At 44.3% G+C, this 26,684-nt stretch overlaps 1 protein-coding gene and 1 non-coding gene across 2 annotated transcripts in view; both read right to left on the bottom strand.

Moving 5' to 3' along the window:
* Positions 1-4,372: 4,372 nt before the first annotated feature.
* On the bottom strand, positions 4,373-4,456 carry trnal-uaa (transfer RNA leucine (anticodon UAA)). The gene has a single exon. It is a non-coding gene; the product is annotated as a tRNA-Leu (tRNA).
* A 16,205-nt stretch (positions 4,457-20,661) lies between these two features.
* The window catches only part of LOC147082201 (uncharacterized), a 65,479-nt gene continuing 59,456 nt past the window's right edge, over positions 20,662-26,684 (bottom strand). Inside the window, exon 5 of the mRNA XM_085980400.1 lies at positions 20,662-20,693. Within this exon, the coding sequence (XP_085836526.1) occupies positions 20,662-20,693 (32 nt within the window). The remainder of the gene's footprint in view (positions 20,694-26,684) is intronic.

Here is a 26,684-nt window from a genome sequence, read left to right as displayed (position 1 = left end):
GGGCGCATCCTGTCGGGGTCGGGGCCGATGACTCCGTTCTCCACTACACAGCCAAGAATGGCGAGGCGCTGGTACGAAACATACATTTGTCCTTGTTGTATGTTAGGTTCAGCCGCTGGGCCGTACGGAGGAATTTCTCTAGATTAACATCATGGTCCTGCTGGTCGCGGCCGCAGATGGTGATGTTGTCTAGATAGGGGAAAGTGGCCTGGAGCGCGTTCTGGTCGACCATCCGGTCCATCTCCCGTTGGAAGACTGAAACCCCGTTGGTGACGCCGAAGGGAACTCTGAGGAAGTGGGAGAGACGACCGTCAGCTTCAAAAGCTGTGTACTGGCGGTCCTCAGCCCTGATGGGGAGCTGGTGGTATGCCGACTTCAGATCAATCGTCGAGAACACCCGGTATTGTGCTATCTGATTGACCATGCCAGATATGCGGGGGAGTGGGTATGCATCTAGCTGGGTGTAGCGGTTGATCGTCTGGCTGTAGTCAATAACTAGGCGCTGTTTTTCGACAGTCTTCACTACCACCACTTGTGCTCGCCATGGGCTGGTGCTACTTTCAATAATCCCTTCCTTCAGGAGTCTTGCTACCTCGGATTTAATGAAGCTCCTATCCCCAGCACTGTAACGCCTGCTTTTGGTAGCGATGGGCTTACAGTCACGGTTGAGGTTAGTGAACAAGGAGGGGGGGGACTTTAAGGGTGGAGAGGCTGCAAATGGTGCGCGGCGGGCGATTTAAAAGCTGCTGGCTGCAGACTGTGAGTGGGGGGAGGGGTCCGTCGTACGCTAATGTGACACTCTTAAGGTTGCACTGAAAATCCAACCCCAGTAGAACGGCAGCGCAAAGATGGGGCAGGACCAGGAGTTTCAAATTTTTGTATTCTGTGCCCCTTACTGAAAGGGTCACTACACAGTAGCCACCGACGTCCACTGACTGGGCTTTGGAAGCCAAAGAGATCCGATGTCGCGTCGGCAGGACCGGGAGAGAGTAACTCCGCACCGTGTCAGGGTGGATAAAGCTTTCCGTGCTCCCGCTGTCAAAAAGGCAGGTAGTGGCGCGGCCGTTTGCCTTAATGTCCATCATGGACCTGGACAGTTGATGAGGGAGAGATTGGTCCAGCGTCACGGAGGCCAGCGTATGGTCGAGCGAGTCGATGTGGTCGTCAGATGAGGCGGTGGTTGAGTCCAGGCCCCCCGTGGTTGAAGTTGGAGACATCCGAGATGGCGGACAAAATGGCGGTGCCCATGGTCCCGATCCCCACGCGGCTGGGGGAGCCCAAGATGGCGGACAAGATGGCTGCCCCCACGGTTCGCACGCGGCGCTGCTGGCGTTAGCGGTTTTACCTTTGCAGGCGCTGACATAGTGTCCTTTCTTCCCGGAGCAGGTAGCGTTTCTCGCCGGGCAGCGTGCTCTGGGGTGTTTTGCCTGGCCACAAAAATAACATTTCTGTGCCTTGGACATCGCAGCAGCAGTTGAAGGTGGCGGTCCCATGACCCAAGGTTGTGGCGTCCACGTTGCGGAGCGGTTAGGGGAGAAGGCGTCCATATTCCTGTGGGCCGCATCGAGCGAGAACGCGAGGGACACTGCCTTTCTCAGGTCCACTTCTCCCTTTTCCAACAGTCTCTGCCGGGAGTAGTCGGACCTTAGACCCGCAACGAAAGCGTCTCAGATCAGTCCCTCCGTGTGTGCTGCGGCTGATGCTTCTTTGCAGTCGCAGTCTCGGCCAAGTATCCGTAGTGCCCGTAGGAAGGCCTCCACCGATTCCCCGGGCTGCTGTCTGCGGGATCTTAAGAGGTGCCGGGCATAGACCGTATTTACCGGGCGTGCGTATTGCCCTTTTAGCAGACCGATAGCCGCCGCGTAGGTCGTCGCGTCCTGGATTATTGTATAAACTTGGTGGCTCACCTTTGAGGCCAGGATTTCCAACTTGTTTTCGTCCAGGGTCACAGTTGAGGTTTGCAGGTAGGCCTCGAAGCAACGCAGCCAATGCGCGAATTTGGTAGCCGAACCCGCCTCTTGGGGGTCTAGGTCCAGGCATGTTGGTCTGAGGGCTCGCAGCAGCTCCTGTTGCTCAGCGTTTGGTGCAGCAGCCTGCTGTTCAGCGTTTGGTGCAGCAGCCTGTTGTTCAGCAATTTTATTAGCAAAAACAAAATGTCGACATTTGCTAATAAAATTGATGCGCTATCAATTACTCATAAAAGACTGAGAGTTAAGAGAGTAACTAAAGGCTTTTATTAGCAAAGAACAGAGCATGCCTCTCGTGGTTGACTGGGTTCCAAGAAGGCAGGGGGCTGCAGGTCAATCACCTTTATACCTGGGCCTGTGTGGGTGGAGCCAGCCGAGGCATGTTGAGGCATGCATAGGTACAACAGTGTGTATCAACAACAACAACAACAACAGTGGTTTACCACAGTAACGAGAAAGGATTAATTAGCAATCTTGTTCTATGAGGCCCCTTGGAGAGGAGCGATCATAATATGATCGAATTCTTCATTAAGATGGAGAATGAAATAGTTGACTCAGAGACTAGGGTCCTGAATTTAAATAAAGGAAACTACGATGGTCTGAGACACAAGTTGGGTAGGATTGATTGGGGAATGTTACTCAGAGGATTTACGGTGGATAGGCAATGACAAACATTTAAAGATTGCATGGATGAACTACAGAATTTGTTCACCCCAGTTTGGCATAAAAATAAAACGGAAAAGGTGACTCAACCGTGGCTAACAAGGGAATTTAAGGATAGCATAAGATCCAAGGAGAGGACATATAAATTGGCCAGAAAAAGCAGCAAACCTGAGGATTGGGAGCAGTTTAGGATTCAACAAAGGAGGACAAAGGGATTAATTAATTTTCACTCTTCAAGTTTTCACTGCAGCTTTTTAACTTGAAGCCACAGCAGGGTACATCATTGTAGATTGATATCTTAAAAAATGCCTATTTTCCGTTCAGGAATTGAACCCCGGACTCTCACGTAACAGGCGGGGATACTTCATTATGTGAAACGAGGAACTGACGGAAGACGCTGCTGTGCAGTCTCTGCAGAAGCGCAGAGCAAGAATGGCGCTGTGAACAGACCTGGGCTCATTCACCAGACCCAGAGGGAGGATTGATCAAGGAGTGGGAAACAAAGAGCGAGAGAGAGAGAGAAACAGAGAGAGGCAGAGAGAGAGAGAGACACACACAGACAGAGAGAGAGACACAAAGTTAAAGAGGACAAGGAGAGAGAGACAGACAGACAGTCCGTAACCCTGTTAATCTCTTTCTCTCTGTCACTCTCTCCCTCCTCCGCGCCCCACACAAAAGGGAGAGGGAAACAGAGAGAGAGAGAGCTCTATACTAACGAGGAACTGGTGCAGGAGTGGTTACACAGTTCTTCATATGACAGTAAATCTTTCAAAATTATTTTAGTTGATTTTTTTCTGTTCTACTTTTCCAAGGAACTTTTTAAGGAGTTGCCAAAAGGTTTAAAATTTGGAATGTTAAAATTACCCTCCCCGTTGGGGAATTGAACCCCGGTCTCCCACGTGATAAGCAGGGATATTCACCACTATACTAACAAGGAACTGACATGTATAATTTGCCAGAGCAAGAATTGAGCTGTGAACAGAACTTGACAAATGAGAAAGACAGAGAGAGAGACAGGGACAAAGGCAGAGACAAAGACAAAGAGAGAGAGAGAGAGACAGACAGACAGAGAAACTGACAGAGAGAGAAAGACAGAGATAGACAGAGAGAGACAGACAGAGAGAAACAGACAGTGACAGACAGACAGAGAGAAATAGACAGAGAGCCAGACAGAGAGAGGCAGACAGAGAGAGGCAGACAGAGAGAGACAGACAGAGGAAGACAGAGAGCCATACAGAGAGAGACAGAGAGAGAGACAGGGACAAAGAGAGAGAGAGAGAGAGAGAAAGACAGAGAAACTGCCAGAGAGAGAAAGACAGAGAGAGACAGACAGAGAGAAATAGACAGAGCCAGACAGAGAGAGCCAGACAGAGAGAGAGAGAGACAGACAGAGGGACAGACAGGTAGAGAGACAAGAAAGGAGGCGCATGACAAATGTGCAAGAGAGAGAGAGAGAGAAAAAGAGAGTGAGAGAATGAGAGGGACACAGCTAGTGAGACAGAGAGAGGTGGAGACTGAAAGATGTAAAAATATTTCACGATCTCTTCTCTTTATTAGTTGAGAGTTACAGAGACTGAGAGAAAAATGCAGATTCAGCAATTGCCAAAATAGCACTTTAAGAATTACATATGAGATCTTTCTTTCCATATCTATAAACATCTCATTGTTTGTTGGAGAATCAGCTGATGACAAATGAGTGTCGCTGAGCAGGATGAAAGAAAATGGATCTTAAATTAAAGAGCTACCAGGAGTGGGGTTTGAACCCATGCGGGTATAAACCCATTGGATCTTAAGTCCAACAGCCTTAACCACTTGGCCATCCTGGTGTTGGAATGACTTATAGACTGTCTCTGTGAGAATCGGGCCTTCAAGCTCCACCTTGCCCCAGAGTTGCACAGAGCAGAGAGAGACATAGAAACATAGGAACAGGAGTAGGCCATTCAGCCCTTCTCCGCCATTCAATGAGATCATGGCTGATCATCCAAACCCTAGCACCCGGTCCCTACACCGACAGCCATCCCACCCAAGCTCTATCCCCGTAACCCCATGTATTTAATCCCCCCTAACACTAAGGGCCAATTTTTATCATGGCCAACCAACCTAACCCGCACATCTTTGGACTGTGGGAGGAAACCGGAGCACCCGGAGAAAACCCACGCAAACACGGGGAGAATGTGCAAACTCCACACAAACAGTCACCCGAGGCCGGATTTGAACCCGGGTCCCTGGCGTTGTGAGGCAACAGTGCTAACCACTATGCCTCACAGACCAACACAGAAAGACAGACACAGACAGACACACAGACATAGAGAGAGACACACAGACCGACACAGAGAGACACCCACATAGACACACAGACACACACAGAGAGACACCCACATAGACACACAGACACAGACAGACACACAGAGGGTACCGAGAAGATTTATAAGTATGTTACCAGAATTGCGAGGGTATACATATCAGGAAAGAATGAACCCCTGCCTTTTCGTGGGATATGTGGCACCCTCTTTGTTCCAGTTTTACTCGGGTCCCCTCCCTCACCTCTTTTTCCGATACATTGATGACTGTATTGGTGCCGTTTCCTGCTCTTGCCCTGAACTAGACAATTTCATTCACTTTGCCTCCAATTTCCACCCTTCCGTCACCTTCACTTGGTCAATCTCTGACTCTTCCCTTCCCTTCCTCGACTTCTCCGTCTCCATCTCTGGGAATAGGTTATTGACCAATTTTCACTACAAGCCCACCGATTCCCACACCTACCTGGACTACACTTCCTCCCACCCTGCCTCCTGTAAGGACTCTATTCCATTCTCCCAGTTTCTCCATCTCCGCCGCATCTGCTCTGACGATGCCACCTTCCACACCAGTGCTTCCGACATCTTACTTTTTCCTCAACCGAGGATTCCACTCTACCGTTGTTGACATGGCCCTCGACCATGTCAGTTCTATCTCCCGCACTTCTGCCCTCACCCCTGCCTCTCCCTCCCAGAACCACGATAGGGTTCCCCTTGTCCTTACCTTTCACCTCACCAGCCTCCACATTCAACGGATCATCCTCCACCATATCTGCCACCTCCAACGTGATCCCACCACCAAACGCATCTTAACCCCACCTCCACTTTCAGCATTCCGCAGGGACTGCTCCCACTGAGACACCCTAGTCCACTCCTCCACCACCCCCAGCACCCTTCCCCTTCGACCGGCACCTTCCCGTGCAAGTGCAGGAAATGTAACACCTGCCCCTATACCTCCCCCCGCTTCCCACTGTCCAGGGCCCCAACACCCCTTCCAGGTGAAACAGCGATTTACTTGTACTTCTTGCAATCTAGTAAACTGTATTCGCTGCTCACGATGCGGTCTCCTCTACATTGGGGAGACCAAACGCAGATTGGGTGACCGCTTTGTGGTACACCTCCGTTCAGTCCGTAAGGGTGACCCCGAGCTTCTGGTCGCCTGTCACTTTAATTCACCGCTCCATTCCCACTCGGACCTCACCGTCCTTGGCCTCTTGCATTGTTCCACGGAAGCTCAACTTAACTCGAGGAACAGCACCTCATCTTCCGATTAGGCACTTTGCAGCCTTCCGGACTCAATATCGAGTTCAACAATTTCAGATCATAACCTCGGCCCCTATTACATTTTTATATTTTTTATCCACACTTTTGGTTTGTGCCTTTTCCTTTTTCTCTCTCCCACACGGCAGCTGTCTCTCACTCTGCCAGCGCATTTCACACTTCCTCTCGAGCCATCCTTTGCCTCTTTACTTGTTATATTACCATCTCCTCTCGCCTTGAATATCTCTCAATGTCTCTTAACCTCTCCTGCTTTCTATCCTATCACTGACCTTCCCTTTTGTTCTTTCATCCCTCCCCCTTTTCCCAGCCCCTAAACTTGCTTTCCATTTCCTGCTTTTTTCTCAGTTCTGAAGAAGGGTTTCGACCTGAAACGTTAACTCTGTTTCTCTCTCCATGGATGTTGCCTGGCCTGCTGAGTTTTTCCAGCATTTTCTGTTGTTATTTCAAGTTAATTTATACCCCGAGTTGCCTGATTGTGGTTCTATTTCTGACCGTATATTTCGTGCGTACTTGCACAATGAAACAGTGAAAAACCTCGAGGTGTTGAAAAATGTGGGAAGTCAATTCCGCCCAACTCAGGATTTGGTTACATTTTGAAATGAAATGGGATGAAAAATGCTAGAACTGTAGGCGGCAGGATTGGAACCTGCGCAGGAAAACCCCAATAGGTTTTCAGTCCATCGCCTTAACCACTTGGCCACGACTACTGGGTCTGCAAAGAGTTAAATGTTGCTCAGATAAAATCGCAATCATCCATCGTTCTGTAGACTAAGAGCACTTCACCCCGAAACAGTCTAGTTTGAAGAAACTTCTCAAAGATACAATCTCCTCTCGTAATTTTTACACTTCGGTTTTTTACTGCAGCTTTTTAACTTGAAGCTACACCAGGATACATCATTGCAGATTAACATCTTAGAAATACTTACTGCCCGTTCGGGAATTGAACCCCGGCCACCCCACGTAACAGGCGGGAATATTTCACTACATTTAATGAGGAATTGACGGAAGACGCTGCTTTGCAGTCTCTGCAGAAGCACAGAGCAAGAATCGTGCTGTGAACAGACCTGGGCTCATTCACCAGACCCAGAGGGAGGGGTGAGCAAGGAGAGGGAAACAAAGAGCGAGAGAGACAGAGAGAGAGACAGACAGACAGAGAGACAGAGACAGAGAGAGAGGACAAAGAGAGAGACAGACAGTCCGTAGCCCTGTTAATCTCTTTCTCTCTGTCACTCTCTCCCTCCTCCGCGCCCCACACAAAAGGGAGAGGGAAACAGAGAGAGAGAGAGAGAGCTCTATACTAACGAGGAACTGGGGCAGGAAGTTGTTATACAATTCTTCATATGACAGTAAATCTTTCGAAATTATTTTAAATCATTTTTTTCTGTCCTCATTTCCAAGGAGGATTTTAAGAAGTTGCAGAAAGGTTTAAAATTCGAGATGTTAAAAAGGCTTCTATCCTGTCGGGAAATTGAACCCCGGTCTCCCGCATGACAGGTGGAGATACTCACCACTATACTAATGAGGAATTGACAGGTGCACAATCTGTCAGAGCAAGAATCGAGCTGTGAACAGAACTGGACTGAGTGAGAAAGTGGCAGAGAGAGAAAGAGAGAGAGACGGGGACAAACAGAGACAAATAGTGAGACAGACAGAGAGAGAAAGACAGAGAGAAAGTCAGAGAGAGAAAGAGAGAGACAATGATAGATACAGAGAGAGACAGAGAGAGAGACATACAGGAGGCTTATGACAAATGTGTAACAGAGAGACAGAGAGAGAGAGACAAGGAGAGAGAGAATGAGAGGGAGACCGAGAGACAGATAGTGTGACAGAGAGGGGTAGAGACTGAATTCTCTTTCTCCTTGTTAGTTAATAGTGACAGAGAGAGAAAAAAATGCAGATTCAGCAGATGCCAAAATAGCACTTTTGAAGAATTACAGTTAAATATGAGAGAGAGACAGAGGAAGAGAGACAGAGAGAACGTGTCGGGGAATTGAATCCTCACCACTGTACGATCAAGGACCTGGTAAAGGAAATAGTTAGGCAGTGCTTGAGACAAAGACTCAAACACACTCACAGACACACACAGCCATGGACATGAGTGTCTGCTCTCTCTATATGTGTCGGGGTGTCTCATAAGCTTTTCTGAGTTTCATGGATTCATAAAAATCTTACAGCACAGCAGGAGGCCATTCAGCCCGTCGTGCCTGCGCTGTCTCTTTGAAAGAGCAGTCGTGCTCAGTCCCACCCCCCGCTTTTTGTCCGTAACCCTGTTAATCTCTTTCTCTCTGTCACTCTCTCCCTCCTCCGCACCCCACACAAAAGGGAGATACTCTATACTAATGAGGAACTGGTGCAGGAAGTTGTTATACAGTTCTTCATATGCCAGTAAATCTTTCAAAATTATTTTAGTTGATTTTTTTCTGTTTTACTTCTCCAAGGAAGTTTTTAAAGAGTTGCCCAAAGGTTTAGAATATGCAAAGTTAAAATCGTCCTCCCCGTCGGGAAATTGAACCCCAGTCTCCCACATGACAGGCAGGGATACTCACCACTATACTAACGAGGAACTGACACAAGCAGCTTTTCAGAGCAAGAACTGAGCTGTGAACAGAACTTGATAAATGAGAAAGACAGAGCGAGACAGAGAGAGTCAGAGACAGAGAGAGTCAGAGACAGAGACAAAGACAGAGAGAGTCATAGAGAGACAGAGAAAGAAAGACAGAGATAGACAGAGACAGACAGAGAGAAACAGACAGTGACAGACAGAGTGAAACAGACAGAGAAAGACAGAACGACATACAGAGTCAGGGAGACAGACAGAGAAATACAGAGAAAGACAGAGATAGATACTGAGACAGAGAGACAGACAGAGGAAGACTCGGACAGAGAGAGACAGAGAGAGAGAGAGAGAGACTGAGAGAAGAAGACAGAGAGAGACAAAAGGAGGCTGAAGACAAATGTGTGACAGCCTTGAATGGCGGAGCAGGCTCGAAGGGCCAAATGGCCGACTCCTGCTCCTTATGTTCTTTCCAGATCTATAAACATCTCATTGTTTGTTTGATGGAGATTCAGCAGATGACAAACGAGTGTTACTGAGCAGGATGAAAGGACATTGATCTAAACGGGTATAAACCGATTGGATCTTAAGTCTCACACCTTAACCACTCGACCATCCTGGTGCTGGTGTTGCTAGGAGACGGTCTCTTTGTGATTCTGGGATTCAAGCGCCACTCTGCCAGTAAGTTGAGCAGAACAGAGCTTCTTAAGGTGGCAGGACAGGTTAACAAAGCATTTAATAAAGCATATGGGGTCCTGGGCTTTATAAATAGGGCTTTAAACTAAATATTCAGGGAGGAGGGAAGAGGGAATTAGAAAGTCAAAGAGAAAGGAGAAGGCAATAGTGCAGGGTAGCGATGGGGTAATGATAACCAGAGTGTGACAGGAGGAGACAGAGCGTACGACCATAAGTGTGCACCAGGAGGGTCGATAACTAGAGGACACAGGTTTATGGTGATTGGCAAAGAGACGGGCAGGAAAAAAATCTACTGATAAAAGTTAACATTTCCAAAATTAATTTCACTGATATTACAGCGAATTTCATCTCTCCCTTCTCTGGCTCACTCGGGCCTTTGAGTCCGACCCCGCCCTTCAAAAGACCCACCCTTTCTTATGTTCATTTATAACTAGACATTCTTATTATGAACACAGCTAGCTTCTAGCTAGTCATTTATTCAGTACACGTTCGCTAGGTACAGTATCTGTAGAGATGCAGCATGTGTGCTCCTGTGTGCAGGCTGCCATCTTGACTGTTGCCTTGTGGGTAGCCTAGTGCCTCATGGGTAATGTAGTCTTAATATCTATACAGCTGGGTAGTGTAGTCTTATATACATACAGCTTTATACAGCTCTACACAGCTCTACGGCTCCACCTAGTGTCCACTATAGAATGACATGTTATTGATCATTACATCCCCCTTTCTTTGAGGTTTAACAAAATCAATATCAATCAACTTTCAAGAAAACAATAAAGATAATATCAGTGGCACTTTTGTTAGTGCTCTATAAACATAAACATTTTCAAAACAGTCAACACATTTTCAAAGCTTTACATTGTACTCAAAGATTAAGTCTATCAGGCTCTTTTACTTCACGTGTGGATCTTCTCAACACGGGTAAGTCTGATGTGTCTTCATGAGATTGTTCTGGCGGTGAATGACAAGATGCAGTTGCGGCATTGTCATCAATCTGCTCTTGTATAGATCGAGGTCTCCTTGCAATCTTTGCTTGGAGAGGGTTTCAGTGTTTCCTTCACTCTTCATGCCATAACTCTCAATGCAGTCAATGCACTCTCGAAAAACTGCTGGCAGCTGGATCCCACCATACAGCATAATCCTCTCAGCAGCCTCGGCTAATGGAACACCAAAGATTGGCCTGAGGGAAGAAGGAGTATCCACCGGAACTGCTTCCTGCTCTGGTGCAGGCTTCTTCTTTTTCTTTTTCTCTTTCCACTGCTTAACAACATCTGCTGCAGTTATATCTTTGGACTTTTTCTCCTTGTGTTTTTCCTCTTTGTGCTTTTCTTCCTTTGGCTTCTCTTTGACCTTAAAGTCTTTTTCTTTCTTCTTGGAGAAACTAGGTTTTTTGAAGACATGGATACCCTTTGGCCTTTTCATCCTTGATGGGCTCTCTGCTTCATCACCTGAATCATCTGGTCTGCTTATAGCACAGTTTATACGGTAGACTCTCTTGACCAGTTCTAAGTCTTCACAAGCTTTGTCACCTAGTATCGAATCAAGTCTTTCAGCCACAACAGAAAACATGAGATGATGCATTTTGTCTTTGACTGTCACTTTAAGTCTGCATACACCTAAGCTATCTATTTTCTGTCCATTATAGCTCTTCAGTAGTACTGACTTTTTCTGTATTTTGGGCTTTTCTTTCATATTTTTTATGTCACTCATACTGATTAAGTTTGCTTTTGCCCCAGTGTCCAGTTTCAATGTAACTAATGCTCCATTTATCTGCAGTGGGATCATCCATTTGTCCACTTTTACTGCATTGACTTTATGTTCAGCATTGTCCATTTCTGAGGGCTGCACATTTTCTGTATCTTTTTTGATATCGTCACATGACACCATTCCTACAAAAAATGTCTCACTTAAATCAGTGTCCTCAATCACATTAACTTGTTGCCCTTTCGTCGTTTTTACTTTTGAAAAGCATTGTTTGGCAAAGTGATTCTTTCCATTACACTTTGTGCACATTTTTCCAAATGCTGGGCATTGTCTTAACTGGTGTTTGTAACCACAGCGTTTACAATTAAAAATTTCATCCTCCGATTGCTTTCCATTTCTGTTCTGCCCACGTTTCTTCCCCTTGTAGGACACAGCACCGACAGCAGCATTATCACTCATTACAATCGCATCATTATTGATTTCACTGAAAGTCTTCACGTGCTTTCGAGCTAGCTGGCTGGCTTGGCATATTTTCACCGCATTTTCCAAATTTAGTTCGGTTTCTCTCAACAGACGTTCCCTGAATTTTTTATCATGAATACCAAACACAATCTGGTCACGAATCATGGATGATTTCAGCTCAGAGAAATTACATGTCTGTGCTTTCAGTTTCAGATCAGTTATAAAGCTATCAAAAGTCTCATTTTGTTGCTGTGTCTGAGAACGGAAGATGTATCTTTCATGCATCTCATTCTTTTTGGGAGAGCAATGTGCATCAAATTTTTTTAGCACATCTTCTAATTTTTCTCTGTTCTCCTCTTGATTAAGTACAAATGTATTAAATACCTCTATCGCCTGTGGGCCTGCAACCGTAAGCAGCAACGCTATCTTCCTTGCGTCTGGCTTTGTACCGAATCCGATGGCTGCAATGTAGAGTTCAAATTGTTGTTTAAAAGTCTGCCAATTGTAGTCGATTTTTTCTGTGAGTTTCAAATGCTCTGGTGGCTTCAAATTCTCCATGTTGCTTTTCACAATTTTTAGCAGATCTTCACCATCCTGGTACCATCTTATGTTCATTAATAACTAGACATTCTTATTATGAACACAGCTAGCTTCTAGCTAGTCATTTATTCAGTACACGTTCTCTAGGTACAGTATCTGTAGAGATGCAGCATGTGTGCTCCTGTGTGCAGGCTGCCATCTTGACTGTTGCCTTGTGGGTAGCCTAGTGCCTCATGGGTAATGTAGTCTTAATATCTATACAGCTGGGTAGTGTAGTCTTATATACATACAGCTATATACAGCTCTACACAGCTCTACGGCTCCACCTAGTGTCCACTATAGAATGACATGTTATTGATCATTACACCCTTGACACCTCTGTCCTTGCAAACCACCGCCGCATCTCCAACCTCCCCTTCCTCTCCAGTCCTTGAACGTATTGCCGCCTCCCAAATCAGTGCCCATCTTTCCCGGAACTCCAGGTTTGAACCTCTCCCATCAGGATTCCACCCCTGCCCCAGCAGCCCCAAAGAGCAGGAAAAATTCTTGGCAAGTAAAATCAAGGAAAACCCAAAGATGTTTTATAAATATATTAAGAGTAAGAGGATAATGAAAGAATGGGTAGGGCCTATGAGAGATCGTGAGGGTAATCTGGGTGTGGAGGCGGGAGACGTCGGTAGGGTTCTTAATGAATACTTTGCGTATGTTTTAGCAAAGGAGAGGGGCGAAGCAGACATTGCTATCAGGGAGGAGGAGTGTGGAATATTAGATGAAATAAACATAGTGACAGATGAAGTATTAAGGGGTTTAGCAGCTATAACAGTGAATAAATGTATCCCAGGCTGTTAAGCGAAGCAAAGGAGGAAATAGCAGAGGCCCTGACCATTATTTTCCAATCCTCTCTGGCTTCAGGTGTGGTGCTGGAGGACTGGAGGACTGCTAATGTGGGACCCTTGTTTAAAAAGGGAGAAAGGGACAGACTGAGAAATTACAGGCCAGTCAGCCTAACCTCGGTGGTGGGAAAATTATTGGAAAGAATTCTGAAGGACAGGATAAATCTTCATTTAGAGAGACACGGATTAATCAAGGATAGTCTGCATGGATTTGTTAAGGGAAGGTCGTGTCTGACAAACTTGATTGAATATTTTGAGGAGGTAACAAGGTGGGTAGATGAGGGTAGTGCGTTTGATGTAGTCTATATGGACTTTAGCAAGACTTTTGATAAGGTTCCTCATGGCAGACTGGTCAAGACGTTAAAAGCCCATGGGATCCAGGGCAAAGTGTCAAGTTGGATTCAAAACTGGCTCGGAGGCAGGAAGCAGAGGGTAATGGTTGATGGGTGTTTATGTGACTGGAAGGCTGTTTCCAGTGGGGTTCCACAGCGCTAAGTACTAGATCCCTTTCTTTTTGTGGTACATATCAATGATCTAGACTTGAATATAGGGGGTATGATTAAGAAGTTTGCAGATGATACTTAAATCGGCTGTGGTTGATGTAGATTTTTTTTTAAACCCGGTACAATAGCAAAATGCTGGAAGCCTGTTTGGCCCAGTGGTAAGGGCATGAAACGGTTAAATTTCGAAGCACAGAAAAGGTGCCAGTCATCAAAGTCTGCAGTCCTTCACAAAGTCATAGAGTCATAGAGTTTTACAGCACAGAAAGAGGCCCTTCGGCCCATCGTGTCTGCGCCGTCCATCAATCCCTGTCCAGTCTAATCCCATTTTCCAGCATTTGGTCCATAGCCTTGTATGCAATGGCATTTCAAGTGCTCATCCAAATGCTTCTTGAATGTTGTGAGGGTTCCTGCCTCTACCACCCTTTCAGGCAGTGAGTTCCAGATTCCAACCACCCTCTGGGTGAAAAAGTTCCTCCTCAAATCCCCTCTAAATCTCCTGCCCCTTACCCTGAATCTATGCCCCCTTGTTATTGACCCCCCTACTAAGGGGAAAAGTTCCTCTTTATTTACCCTATCTATGCCCCTCATCATTTTGTACACCTCAATCAGGTCCCCCCTCAGCCTTCTTTGCTCCAAGGAAAACAACCCCAGCCTGTTTAGCCTTTCTTCATAGCTGAGGCGCTCCATCCCAGGTAACATCCTGGTGAATCTTCTCTGCACCCTCTCCAAAGCAATCACATCCTTCCTATAGTGAGGCGACCAGAACTGCACACAGTATTCCAGCTGTGGCCTCACCAGCGTTTTGTACAGCTCCATCATAACCTCCCTGCTCTCATATTCTATGCCTCGGCTAATGAAGGCAAGTATCCCATATGCCTTTTTAACCATCTTATCTACCTGTTCCGCTGCCTTCGGGGATCTATGTACATGTACACCAAGGTCCTTCTGACCCTCTGCACTTCCTAGGGTCCTACCACTCATTGTGTATTTCCTTGCCTTATTTGTCCGTCGAAAATGCATCACCTCGCACTTTTCAGGGTTAAATTCCATTTGCCACTTTTCCGCCCATCTGACCAACCCGTTTATATCGTCCTGTAGCCTGAGGTTTTCCTCCTCACAAAGGAGGACACAAATAACCTCCCAGAGATGTCGGGGAACATAGGGTCTAATGAGAGGGAGGAATTGAATGAAATCAGTATTTGTAGGGAAATGGTGTTAGGGAAATTGACGGCAATCAAGGCTGATAAATCCCCAGGGCCTGATAATCTACATCCTAGGGTACTTAAGAAAGTGGCCCTTTAAATAGTAGATGCATTGCTGGTCATCTTCCAAAATTCAATGGACTCTGGCACAGTTCCCATGTTAGTGGGAAAAATGCTGGAGTCCATTATAAAAGATGTAATAGCAGAGCACTTGGAAAACAGTGACAGGATCGGACAAAGTCAGCATGGATTTACAAAAGGTAAATCATGCTTGACTAATCTACTGGAATTTTTTGAGGATGTAACTAGTAGAATAGATAAGGGAGAACCAGTGGATGTGGTGTATTTGGACTTTCAGAAGGCTTTCGATAAGGTCCCACATAAGAGATTAGCGTGTAAAGTTAAAGCGCATGGGATTGGGAGTAAGGTACTGACTTGGATAGAAAACTGGTTGGCACACAGGAAGCAAAGAGTTGGAAAAAGAACGGGTCTTTTTCCAAGTGGCAGGCAGTGACTAGCGGTGTACCTCAGGGATCGGTGCTAGGACCCCAGCTATTCACAATATATATTAATGATCCAGCTGAGGGAACTAGGTGTATTATTTCCAAATTTGCATATGACATAAAGCTGGGTGGGCGTGTGTGCTATGAGGAAGATGCAGAGAAACTCCAGTATGATTTGGACAGGTTGGGCGATTGGGCTTATATTCGCTGGAGTTTAGAAGAATGAGAGGGGATCTCATTGAAACTTATAAAATTCTAACAGGACTAGACAGACTAGATGCAGGAAGGACGTTCCCGATGGCTGGGGAGTCCAGAACCAGGGTTCGCAGTTTAAGGATAAGGGGTAAGCCATTTAGGACTGAGATGAGGAGGAATTTCTTCACCCAGAGAGTGGTGAACCTGTGGAATTCTCTACCACAGAAGGCAGTCGAGGCCAATTCATTAAATATATTCAAGAAGGAGTTAGATGTATTTCTTAAGGCTAAAGGGATCAAGGGGTATGGGGAGAAGGCAGGGACAGGGTACTGAATTTGGATGATCAGCCATGATCTCATTGAATGGCGGAGCAGGCTCGAGGGGCCGAATGGCCAACTGCTGTTCTTATCTTCTATGATGTAGTGTATATGGAATTTAGCAAGGCTTTTGATAAGGTTCCACATAGCAGACTGGTCAAGAAGTTAAAAGCCCATGGGATCCAGGGCAATGTGTCAAGTTGGATTCAATATTGGCTCGGAGGCAGGAAGCAGAGGGTAATGGTTGATGGGTGTTTATGTGACTGGAAGGCTGTTTCCAGCGGGGTTCCGCAGGGCTCAGTACTGGGTCCCTTGCTTTTTGTGGTATATATCAATGATCTAGTCTTGAATATAGGGGGTATGATTAAGAAGTTTGCAGATGATACTAAAATCGGTTGTGGTTGATGTAGATTTAAAAGAAAAACCGGTGCAATAGCAAAATGCTAGAAGCCTATTGGCCCAGTGGTAAGGGCATGAAACGGTTAAACTTCGAAGCACAGAAAAGGTGCCGGTCAGTCATCAAAGTCTGCAGTTCTTGGAGAACACATTGATACTGGACTCATGATTAACTCTGAAAAGGACATTGACATTGAACTGTGAGGCCTTGAATCATGATTGGTTTTGATGGGAAAAACTAACATCTGGACAATGCTCTGAGTTTAACTGAAACAATGGGGGTCACGATGGACTTCCTGGCTTCAATGGAAGATACACAAGTCAATCAGCCAGCTGCCCATCAATAGTAATAGAAATCACATTGAATCTGCGTTACATAAAGCGGGAGAGGAAATAAGGAGTTATCTTCGATCTCACAACTCTGTACACCTCCGGTGATTGAATTACAGGTTGATGAGGTGTGAATATCGGACAGTTCAGCAAACCGACAACCGATATTGGTTGGGGGAGGCCCAGCATGGGGCCAGGTGACTAAAAGAACTATAAGAAGGAACCACACCTCAGCTCTCGCTCTCTTCACTCGGAAGCTCTCTCTCTCTCTCGGAAGCTAGCTCTAACTACAGCAACTGCCAGGTGTAAGAAGGAAGGGAAGACGCTCATCTCCAGCCACAGCCAGCAATCGACGTTGGCCAAGACCAGCCGGATGGGTGATTGTTAGTATCAGTTGACCCTACAAGGGGTTTGCGTTGTGTAGGCCGCTGCAGTCAGATAAAGGAGGACGGGGACAGGTCATCTCCGATCCAGGCCTACAATCCACAACGGTAACGACTGGCCGTATGGGTGATTGTAAGCAGGTTTTTGTCTGTGTTTTGTTGGTTTTAATAAACTAACAGTTTTGGGTTGAACCTAAACCCTTGTGTCATCTACAATTTTGTTCCTGTAAAACCCAGAGTCAAAGAATCCTTGTAAGGACAAGGGAACCAAACACCTTACATTGATACTTAAGAAGGAAGCTGTAGACTGCAGGAAGATATCAATAAATTGGTCAGGTGGGCAGAACAGTGGCAAAAGGAATTCAATCCGGAGAAGCGTAAGGTAATGCATTTGGAGAGGGCTAACAAGGAAAGGGAATACACATTAAATGGTAGGACACTGAGTAGTGTAGAGGAGCAAAGGGACCTTGGAGTGCATGTCCACAGATCCCTGAAGGTAGCAGGACAGGTAGATAAGGTGGTTAAGGCAGCACACGGGATACTTGCCTTTATTAGCCGTGGCATAGAATATAAGAGCAGGGAGGTTATGCTTCAACTGTATAAAACACTAGTTAGGCCTCAGCTAGAGAACAGCGTGCAGTTCTGGTCACCACATTACAGGAAGGATGTGATTGTACTAGAGAGGGTACAGAGGAGATTTACAAGGATGTTGCTGGGAGTGGAGAATCTTAGCTCTGAGGAAAGACTGGATAGGCTGGGTCTGTTTTCCTTGGAACAGAGGAGGCTGAGGGGAGACCTTATTGAGGGTATAAATTTATGAGGGGCATCGATAAAGTGGAAAGAAAGGACCTATTTCCCTTAGCAGAGGGGTCAAAAACCAGGGGGCACAGATTTAAAGTAATTGGTGGAAGGTTTAGAGGGGATTTGAGGGGAAATTTCTTCACCCAGAGGGTTGTGGGGGTCTGGAACTCACTGCCTGAAAGGGTGGTAGAGGCAGGAACCCTAACCACATTTAAAAAGTACTTGGATGTGCCCTTGGGATTCTGTAACCTGCAGGGCTACGGACCAAGAGCTGGGAAGTGGGAATAGGCTGGATCGCTCTTTGTTGGCTGGTGCGGACACGATGGGCCGAAATGGCCTCCTTCCGTGCTGTAGCTTTCTATGATTCTATGAAACAGCCCTGAACAAAAGTCACGAATTACATCCTCCGCGGCGGTAACCGGTGGACTATCTCTCTTCATCCTTCTCGACCTGTTTGCGAGCTTCACCACGGTTGATCACACCATCCTCCTCCAACGCCTCTCCTCCATTGTTCAGCCCAGTGGGACTTGTTGGTGTGATTACAGGATAGTCGCTGAGCCAGATCCCCGAAACAAGCTCATGGAACAGGAAACATTGAGACATCTGATTGATAGACTTTATTTCACAAATCAATGGTAAAAGGTAGCTGTTGACAGTGGCAGAAGGTGGGTGGTGGTGTTCCACAAGGATCAGTGCTGGGTCCACTGTTGTTCACAAGTTATATTAACGATTTAGACTTTGGAATCAAAAACACCATTTCTAAATTTGCGGATGACACCAACTTTGGGAAAAGTCAACACTGATGAGGACTGCAACAAATTACAGGAGGACATTAATAAACTTGCAGAATGGGTATATAATTGGCAAATGAAGTTCAACACAGATAAATGTGAGGTATTACATTTTGGTATGAAGAATGGGGAGGTCACATCACTTTTTTTAAATTAATCATTGATGGGATGTGGGCGTCGCTGGCTGGCTAGGCCTGCATTTAGTGCCCATCCCTAATTGCCCTTGAGAAGATGGTGGTGAGCCGCCTTCTTGAACCGCTGCAGTCCATATGGTGTAGGTACACCTGTTAACCCCTCGCTTCTGTGAGGAGAATCTACCCCTCCCGTGGGGGATCTAGGTTCGCTACTTTAGGAGACTCAACACGCCGGTCAGTCTATTGTCACTTTCTCAGTAATACACAATGTCAGAAACTGTAAAATAAGTAAAGTTTTATTCCGTACCCAGTACTGGACTTCACTCCGAGAAACTCCTTGTGTTTACACACAAGGAAGTCTCCTCTAGAGTGCGCCCCTAGGCTCACGGGGCTACAATATTTATACAAAAAACATAAATTGCAAGTCATCATGAGAATACAGGAAACTAGGCGATCACACGCTACACAAGTCATTTGTTTCTTTTTACAGAGTTCTGTTTAAAATTCACTTTAGCTTTCAACAAAATTCGGCCCTGAGACTGTCTCTACTCTGTTCTATAAACATTCTGTTTCGTCCTTTCTTATCTATGTGTATTGCATTCCCACAGTCCTGTATCAGCTTTTTACATTTAAACCATTCACTGTATGTCAAGTAGTCCATCATGCCTTGCGAATCATTGGTAAGGCAGTATGGGATTAATCCAGCTTAACATTCCCTCCTTTTATCATTACATGATAACCTCGACCTTTTCTCTACATACTGCACAGGGTGTCAATTATTTTGAAGATTATTCTGCCCCGCCTGGGGTCTCCTCCAGATTGCTTCGGATCTTCTTTTTCGGGGTGCTCGATTAATCCTACCCCGCCTGGGGTATCCTCTATTTCTTCTATCGTTCCTGATGTTACCCCGCCTGGGGTTTCTTCTACGTTGAAACTTCCTCATACGTGATGAATCACATTTGGACACTCATACCGGTATCTCCATATTATGCCATCCAATACAAGCCTTTCTCAGGCTTTCAGGTATCTTATCGAAAGATTAATCATCTGGAGATCTTTGTTCATCTTCCTCTGCATGGTCCCGATGTCTTGGGTAGTGGCCAGGCTACCAAAATTCACTAAACAAGTAATTCTCAGGCTAGGTAGCTTATGTAGTGTTTTAACACTAGAGACAGAAGTGCTGCAATTAGCTTACAAGGTAACTTTCATGACTCTGCTTAGAGCCCAAATGGTCAAGTTATCAAATCATAAAGTCCCTCTGTCACTGGGGAAATATTAACTTAAAATTAAGAAACTTAAATTATTTAATGTCCAATATCTTTAAACTTCATACTAAAGCTGTTGCTTGGTGAACTTAAACAGCTGTCAGTGGAAAGGGTTAACTCCTTTGCAGGATTCTAAGAAGGTGGAGCAAAACATTATCAAATGCACGCAATTCACGTAAATCAAAAAGAACTTTCCCTATCGACAGACAGTTGTGTTTTCACACTTTAACTAAACACGAACACGGAGGTAATATGGACAAAGACGAGATTGAGCAAAATTCACAAGCTAAGTATTATTCAATGTGGTCTACACAAATTCACACCAACCAGAATTTCACCGTGGCCAGAATGAAAGTCTGGTTTTAATAGGTTAATTAACCTCATAACTCCAATTTAATCCAGATCTTGCAAACATTCAAATTAATTTTCTTCCAAGCACATTGGCAACTGTAGCTTTAAGGCAGAAGCCCATCCCCTGCAAAACCATGAACAGACAAACAAAATAAAATAGCACACTCGTGCAGAAAACAGCAAATTACGTCATATTTCCTTATATTGTCCTTTCTTCAGATGTCTTTCCAAAATACTGTAAAAACATGGAGTATAACTGGAGAAAATTTAGTTTTTCACATTTAAACAAATCAAATCAAACTGCTTTGGAAGATTTCACCATAGCAACCACAAAAAGGGAGATAATCAGAACTCAAAAGTCAGGGATATGTCCTGGGGAAAAGTCAGGGTCGTATAACAGTCAGGGTGAGCAGGATTACTGGTTAAATTGAAAAACTCAGCTGTTGAAAAGGTCGATCTGTAAGGAACCTAATATTGGGAAGGAAAGAAAGTTAACTCGCGTTATTCTTAACCATAGGGTCATTCTCATTTCGTAATTCATCGCACTTTGTACGTTAGTTGACACACACATTCCATGCGACTTCAATCACACTTTCAAGCAGCAGTCACAATCTCGAGAGAGAGAGAGAGAGAGAGAGATAGAGAGAGCGCGCAGCCGGCGACCTTGAAGAGGGAAGCACAGGCTTTTAAAGAGACATTGTCCCTCTGTCGCTGTTGAGGTTATGCCCATTATGACAAGGGCGGTGATGATAACTTGCAGTGCGAAGCGTGAATCTATTTTGTCTTTCCTTCGACCTTCACTGCGGTATGCGTGGTTAACAGTACTTGATAGGGTCCCTTCCACCTGGGTTCTAATCCTTTCCGATAGAAGTTTTTTACGAGGACATAATCACCCGGTTTGAGCCGATGACAGGCATCCTCTGGTGTTGGTTTATTTGCAACTGCTACCTGTTCATGGGACAACTTTAAAGCAGAGGTTAGTGACATACAATAAGACATCATCTGATTGTCCATTACATGAATATCTATTTGTCTGTCGTCTTGGATAGGAGCCGAGAATGGGGCTCTTAAAGGTCTTCCGAAGATAATTTCTGCTGGTGACAATCCTGTCTTTCATTGGTAATACTTCTGGCCATTTTAATTTGGTTTCTACACAAAGTTTGGCCAATTTTAGCTTTAGGGCTCCATTAGCCCTTTCCACCAGTCCTGCTGATTGTGGATGGAGCGGGCAATGTAAATGTTGTCTAATATTGAAAACATTGCAAAGTTCAGCATTAATTTCTGCAACAAAGTGTGGTCCGTTGTCGGAATTCAATTGTATTGGCACTCCGAACCTTGGCACAATATCCTTCAGTGTTATTTTGCACAGTCTTTGCGGTATTGTTCCTTGTTGGGAAGGCTTCTATCCATTTACTAAATACATCAATGATAACTAGTACATATTTATATCCATAAGCTGATTCTAATTGTACAAAATCTAACTGTAGTATTTGAAAAGGGACCGTCTGGGATAGGAGTTGTTGCTGTTCCTGTTGGTATGGCTTTTCCCGGGTTGTGTTGCTGACATATCAGACAGTGATCAATTGTCTGCTGTGCCACTTTTCCCCAATTTGGGTTGCACCAAGAATTTTCCAATTTGGAGCAACTATCCTTCCCTTTGGGTCAGCATATAGTTGTGTCAAAGGATCCTTTTTACAATTTTCTTTATCCACTTTTGTTTTTCATTTTCAGGAGCGTCCTCCTGGTGCTTTTGTACATCTTCCAACGATGGGGCACAAGAGGGATACTTCCCTCCCTCCTTTTGTTCCAACTGGGGCATTTGTTTTTGGTCCTCATACATAGCGGCATATTTTGCTGCTTCATCTGCCAATCTATTCCCCTCGGCAACCTGTGTATGTAACTGTGTGTGTGCCTGGTATTTTACTATGGCTAATTCCCTGGGTAGTAATACTGCCTGTGTCAATCTTTCTACCTGTACTTGGTTCAATATGGGAGTTCCAGATGTGGTCAGAAAACCCTTCCTTTTCCATATTATTCCGAAATCATGCGCTAATCCGAAGGCATATCTCGAGTCCGTATAAATATTTACTTTCATCCCTTCTGATAATTCGTATGCTCTTGCTAGTGCGTGTAATTCTGCTTTCTATGCTGACCAATGATTTGGAAGTTTACCTGATTCTACCACATTTGGTGATTCTATAATTGCGTATCCTATCTGTCCTTCACCTGTATCTGATCTAGAGGCTGATCCATCCACAAAGTACTCATGGTCTGGGGTATTCAAAGGCACGTCCTTTAAATCAGGTCTAATTATTGTTTGGGTCTCAATTTTTGTTACACAGTCATGTATTGGTTCACCTACATGTTCTGTGGGTTAATCTCATATCTACTTATCCTTGCTGACGTCATGTGCTGTGTGGATAATTTGTTCAGTAATCGGTAGTAGTCACATACAACCTAAATGGTCTATCATACATTGGTCTTCCTAAGGGCGGGGCCTCTCTTAAGGCTTGTTTTAAAGAATTGAACGCATCTCTTTGTGCTTCTGATAGAACGAACGGTTCTCTAACCTGTGATCCTGTTAGTATAGTTAGGGGCCTCGTATGTTTAGTGATTTCTGGTATTCATCTGTCCTGCAGAAATTTATTAATCCTAAAAATGCTCGTATTCCTCTTTTAGTGGTAGGTTCCGGATGTTGGGATATTGTTTGGGTCCTTTCTGAGAGCAGGACTTTTTCATCTGGTGTCAGAATGTGCCCTAAGTATGTTACATGCTTTTTGCAAAATTGAATCTTTGCTTTTGATACTACATACCCTTCCCTTGACAAATGGTTCAAAATGAATTTTGTATCTATTTGACAATCCATTGCTGTTGCCGGTACTGAGCTGAAGCCAATAATCCCCCCAATCTCACCAACGTTTGAGTGATAATTTAATCATCCTCTGATGCTTCATCGTATGGCAATTGTTCAAAAGCTTGTTTCGTAATTAACATATCCTGCTCTGCTTTATCCACAGCTGCCTTCGCGTCTTTAGCCGATTTCTCAGCCATCGGGTACATTCTCATTTCGTAATTCATCACACATTGCACTTTAGTTGACACACACACGCACCATGCAACTTCAATCACAACTTCTAGCCGCAGTCATGATCGCGAGAAAGAGAGAGAGAGAGAGAAAGAAAGAGAAAGCGCGCAGCCTGTGACCTCGAAGAGGGAAGCACAGGCTTTTAAAGGGACAGCACACTGAAGATGAATGAGCACACACTCGGCAGGTTTTTTATTATTCTTAACTACATCTTACACTCTCAATCACTTTCCTTTAATTACCATTCATATCTCATTCATGAGTCCTGGAGAAACTTTACTGTCCAGTACAATATTTAAGATAGAAAACATAGATCAAACGTTCTCACTTGATCCAAGTTATTAACACTTTTTTATTTATCATTATTTTAGAGGATATTTTATTTTCCCAAAAGTAACCCAATATATATAGTGCCTGAGTCCATTTCGTCATTTCAAAATTATCCCAAAAACCAAACAGCAGTGTTATTGTACCGGCAGATTTTGTCAATGTTCAATTTCATTTCTATCAATTTATCCTCCATTTCCAATTTCAGAAACAAGTAATTCTCAGGCTAGGTAGCTTACACAGTGTTTTAACATTAGTGACAGAAGTGCTGCAATTAGTTTACAAGGTAACTTCCATATAACAAAAGAAAGAAGAGACTCCATTGTGACTCGGTTTAGAGCCCAAGGTTAAGTTATCAAATCATAAATTCCTTCTGTCACTGGGGAAATATTAACTTAAAATTAAGAAACTTAAATTATTTAACGTCTAATATCTTTAAACTTCATACTAAAGTTGGGTTAACTCCTTTGCAGGATTCTAAGAAGGTGGAGCAAAACATTATCAAATGCACGTCATTACGTTACTTCACGTAAACTAAAAAAACTTTCCCGATCGAAAAAGACAGTTGTGTTTTTACACTTTAACCAAACATGAACACGGAGGTAATATGGACAAAGACGGGATTGAGCAAAATTCACAAGCTAAGTATTATCCAATGCGGTCTACACAAATTCACACCAACCAGAATTTCACCGTGGCCACAATGAAAGTCTGGTTTTAATAGGTTAATTAACCTCATAACTCCAATTTAATCCAGATCTTGTAAACATTCAAATTAATTTTCTTCCAAGCACATTGGAAACTGTAACTTTAAGGCAGAAGCCCATCTTTTGTAAAACTATGAACAAACAAATAAAACCAAATAGCACATTCTTGCGGAAAACAGTAAATTACGTCATATTTCCTTATTGTCCTTTCTTCAGATGTCTTTCCAAAATACTGTAAAAACATTGAGTATAACTGGAGAAAATTAGTCTTTCACATTTAAACAAATTAAATCAAACTGCTTTAGAAGATTTCACCATAGCAACCGCGACTCCAAGGTCAAATCTTAGACTGAAACTTAATCTTTTGAAAAACAAACTTTTTGTTGTTCTTCAGTTTTTACACACCATCACTTTTAAATTGTAGTTCAAAGATTTTTTTCTCTTGGGGCATAATCTTATTCGCACATTCTTAAAACTTCCAAAATCAAATCAAAATGCTTTTAACACAGAGAATTGGGTGGAGCTAAAACACACATAACAGAATCTTTCTTTTAAAGACAGACTTTTCAGACAAAAATACTATAACATCTTAAACATTCATAGTCAGGAAAACAGTCACACTTTCACACAAAGTGAAATTCCAGCATTTTTTTTTTAAGGATCCTTTCACTCAGCAAATCTTGTGTTTTATTTGTCTCGGCACAGATGTTAATAACTTCCATGTCGGTAAAACTTTTATCTTTTTTCCCCTTTTTTTCTTATTTTGTTCAATTATTATATTTCCTACCCCCATTTTCCCACTCTTAGTACGTACTTGATTTTTTCCCAATTTGTGTACGTACTTGCGAACCGGTTTAATGCGCTTAACCCTTTACACACTTTATGGGACTCGAACCCAAAGGACTTGAACCTATTTATGGGACTCAAACCCAAAGGACTTTAACCTATTTATGGGACTCGAACCCAAAGGACTTTAACCTATTTATGGGACTCGAACCCAAAGGACTTTAACCTAACACTTCTGACTTTGAGAAAGTGTGATCACTCGAATTCTTACCTAAAGATTCCGTCGGCACATGGCCAGGATCACAGCGAATGTGGCAAGTCACTTCGTAACAGACAGAGCAAAAAGGTAAAAATCTTACCTGTGGCCACTTAGTTGCTCAGTCGTCTGAAAGCGACTCGTCAGCCTAGACCGCTGTGATTTAGACCGCAGTGCTTTGGAATCCCATCCTCGTCGCCAGAATTGTTAACCCCTCGCTTCTGTGAGGAAGATCTACCCCTAACTTGGGGTCAGGGTTCGGTGCTTTAGGAGACTCAACACGCCGGTCAGTTTATCACTTTCTCAGTAATACACAAAGTCAGAAACTGTAAAATAAGTAAAGTTTTATTAAGGTACCTGGACTTCACTCTGAGAAACCCAATTGTTTTTGCACACAAGTATGCCTCCCAAAGAGTGAGCCCCGAGACTCACGGGGCTACAATATTTATACATTTTCATCAATTGCAAGTCATGGAAAACAGAAAACTAGGCGATTACACGCTCCACGAGTCACTTGTTTTTTTTTTTTTAAAAGAGTTCTGTTTAAAATTCACTTTAGCTTTCAACAAAATTTGGCCCTGAGACTGTCTCTACTCTGTTCTATAAACATTCTGTTTCGTCCTTTCAAATTTATGTGTATTGCATTCCCACAGTCCTGTATCAGCTTTTTACATTTAAACCATTCACTGTATGTCAAGTAGTCCATCATGCTTTGCGAATCATTGGTAAGGCAGTATGGGATTAATCCAGCTTAACATTGGGGGTTCTCTTAAAGGGACAGGCGCTCTCTTTTTCTGAGATTTTCATTAAAGGGACCGCGTCCCCGTGGATGACCGATTTTAAAGGGACAGCGTCTCCCTTTTTACAATGTATATGTAAGAGACTGACATTTAAAGTAGGGCTGCTCTGCTTCCCCTACTCCCCTGAGTGCTTAGCGAGAAATCAGGTGCTGTTTGCTCTCGCCCCCTCCCAATTTTCTGCCAAGGGACAGAAAGCAGAGAGTAGTGGTGAACGGTTGCTTTTCAGACTGGAGGGAGGTAAACAGTGATGTTCCCCAGGGGTCGGTATTAGGACCAGTGTTCCCTCTTTTTTTTTTTTGAGGTGCGTGGCCCCTTTAACGGGCTGCACGGCCCATTCAAATTTCCGCGCATGCGCGATTTTTCCATTTATACGGCGGTGAGCCGGCTGCACGGGACCTCCAGACCGCTGCGTGGCCGCGCAACTTAACGTGAATATTGATTTGGACCACTGCTTTTTTTGATATATATTAATGACCTGGACTTGGGGATCCAGGGCAA

This window comes from Somniosus microcephalus, unplaced genomic scaffold, assembly GCF_052327205.1.
Source record: "Somniosus microcephalus isolate GS21.2 unplaced genomic scaffold, FLI_Smic_1.0 scaffold144, whole genome shotgun sequence".
NCBI lineage: Eukaryota > Metazoa > Chordata > Chondrichthyes > Squaliformes > Somniosidae > Somniosus > Somniosus microcephalus.
Note: the sequence above shows the minus strand (reverse complement) of the source record. Positions and strands in the feature narration are given on the sequence as shown.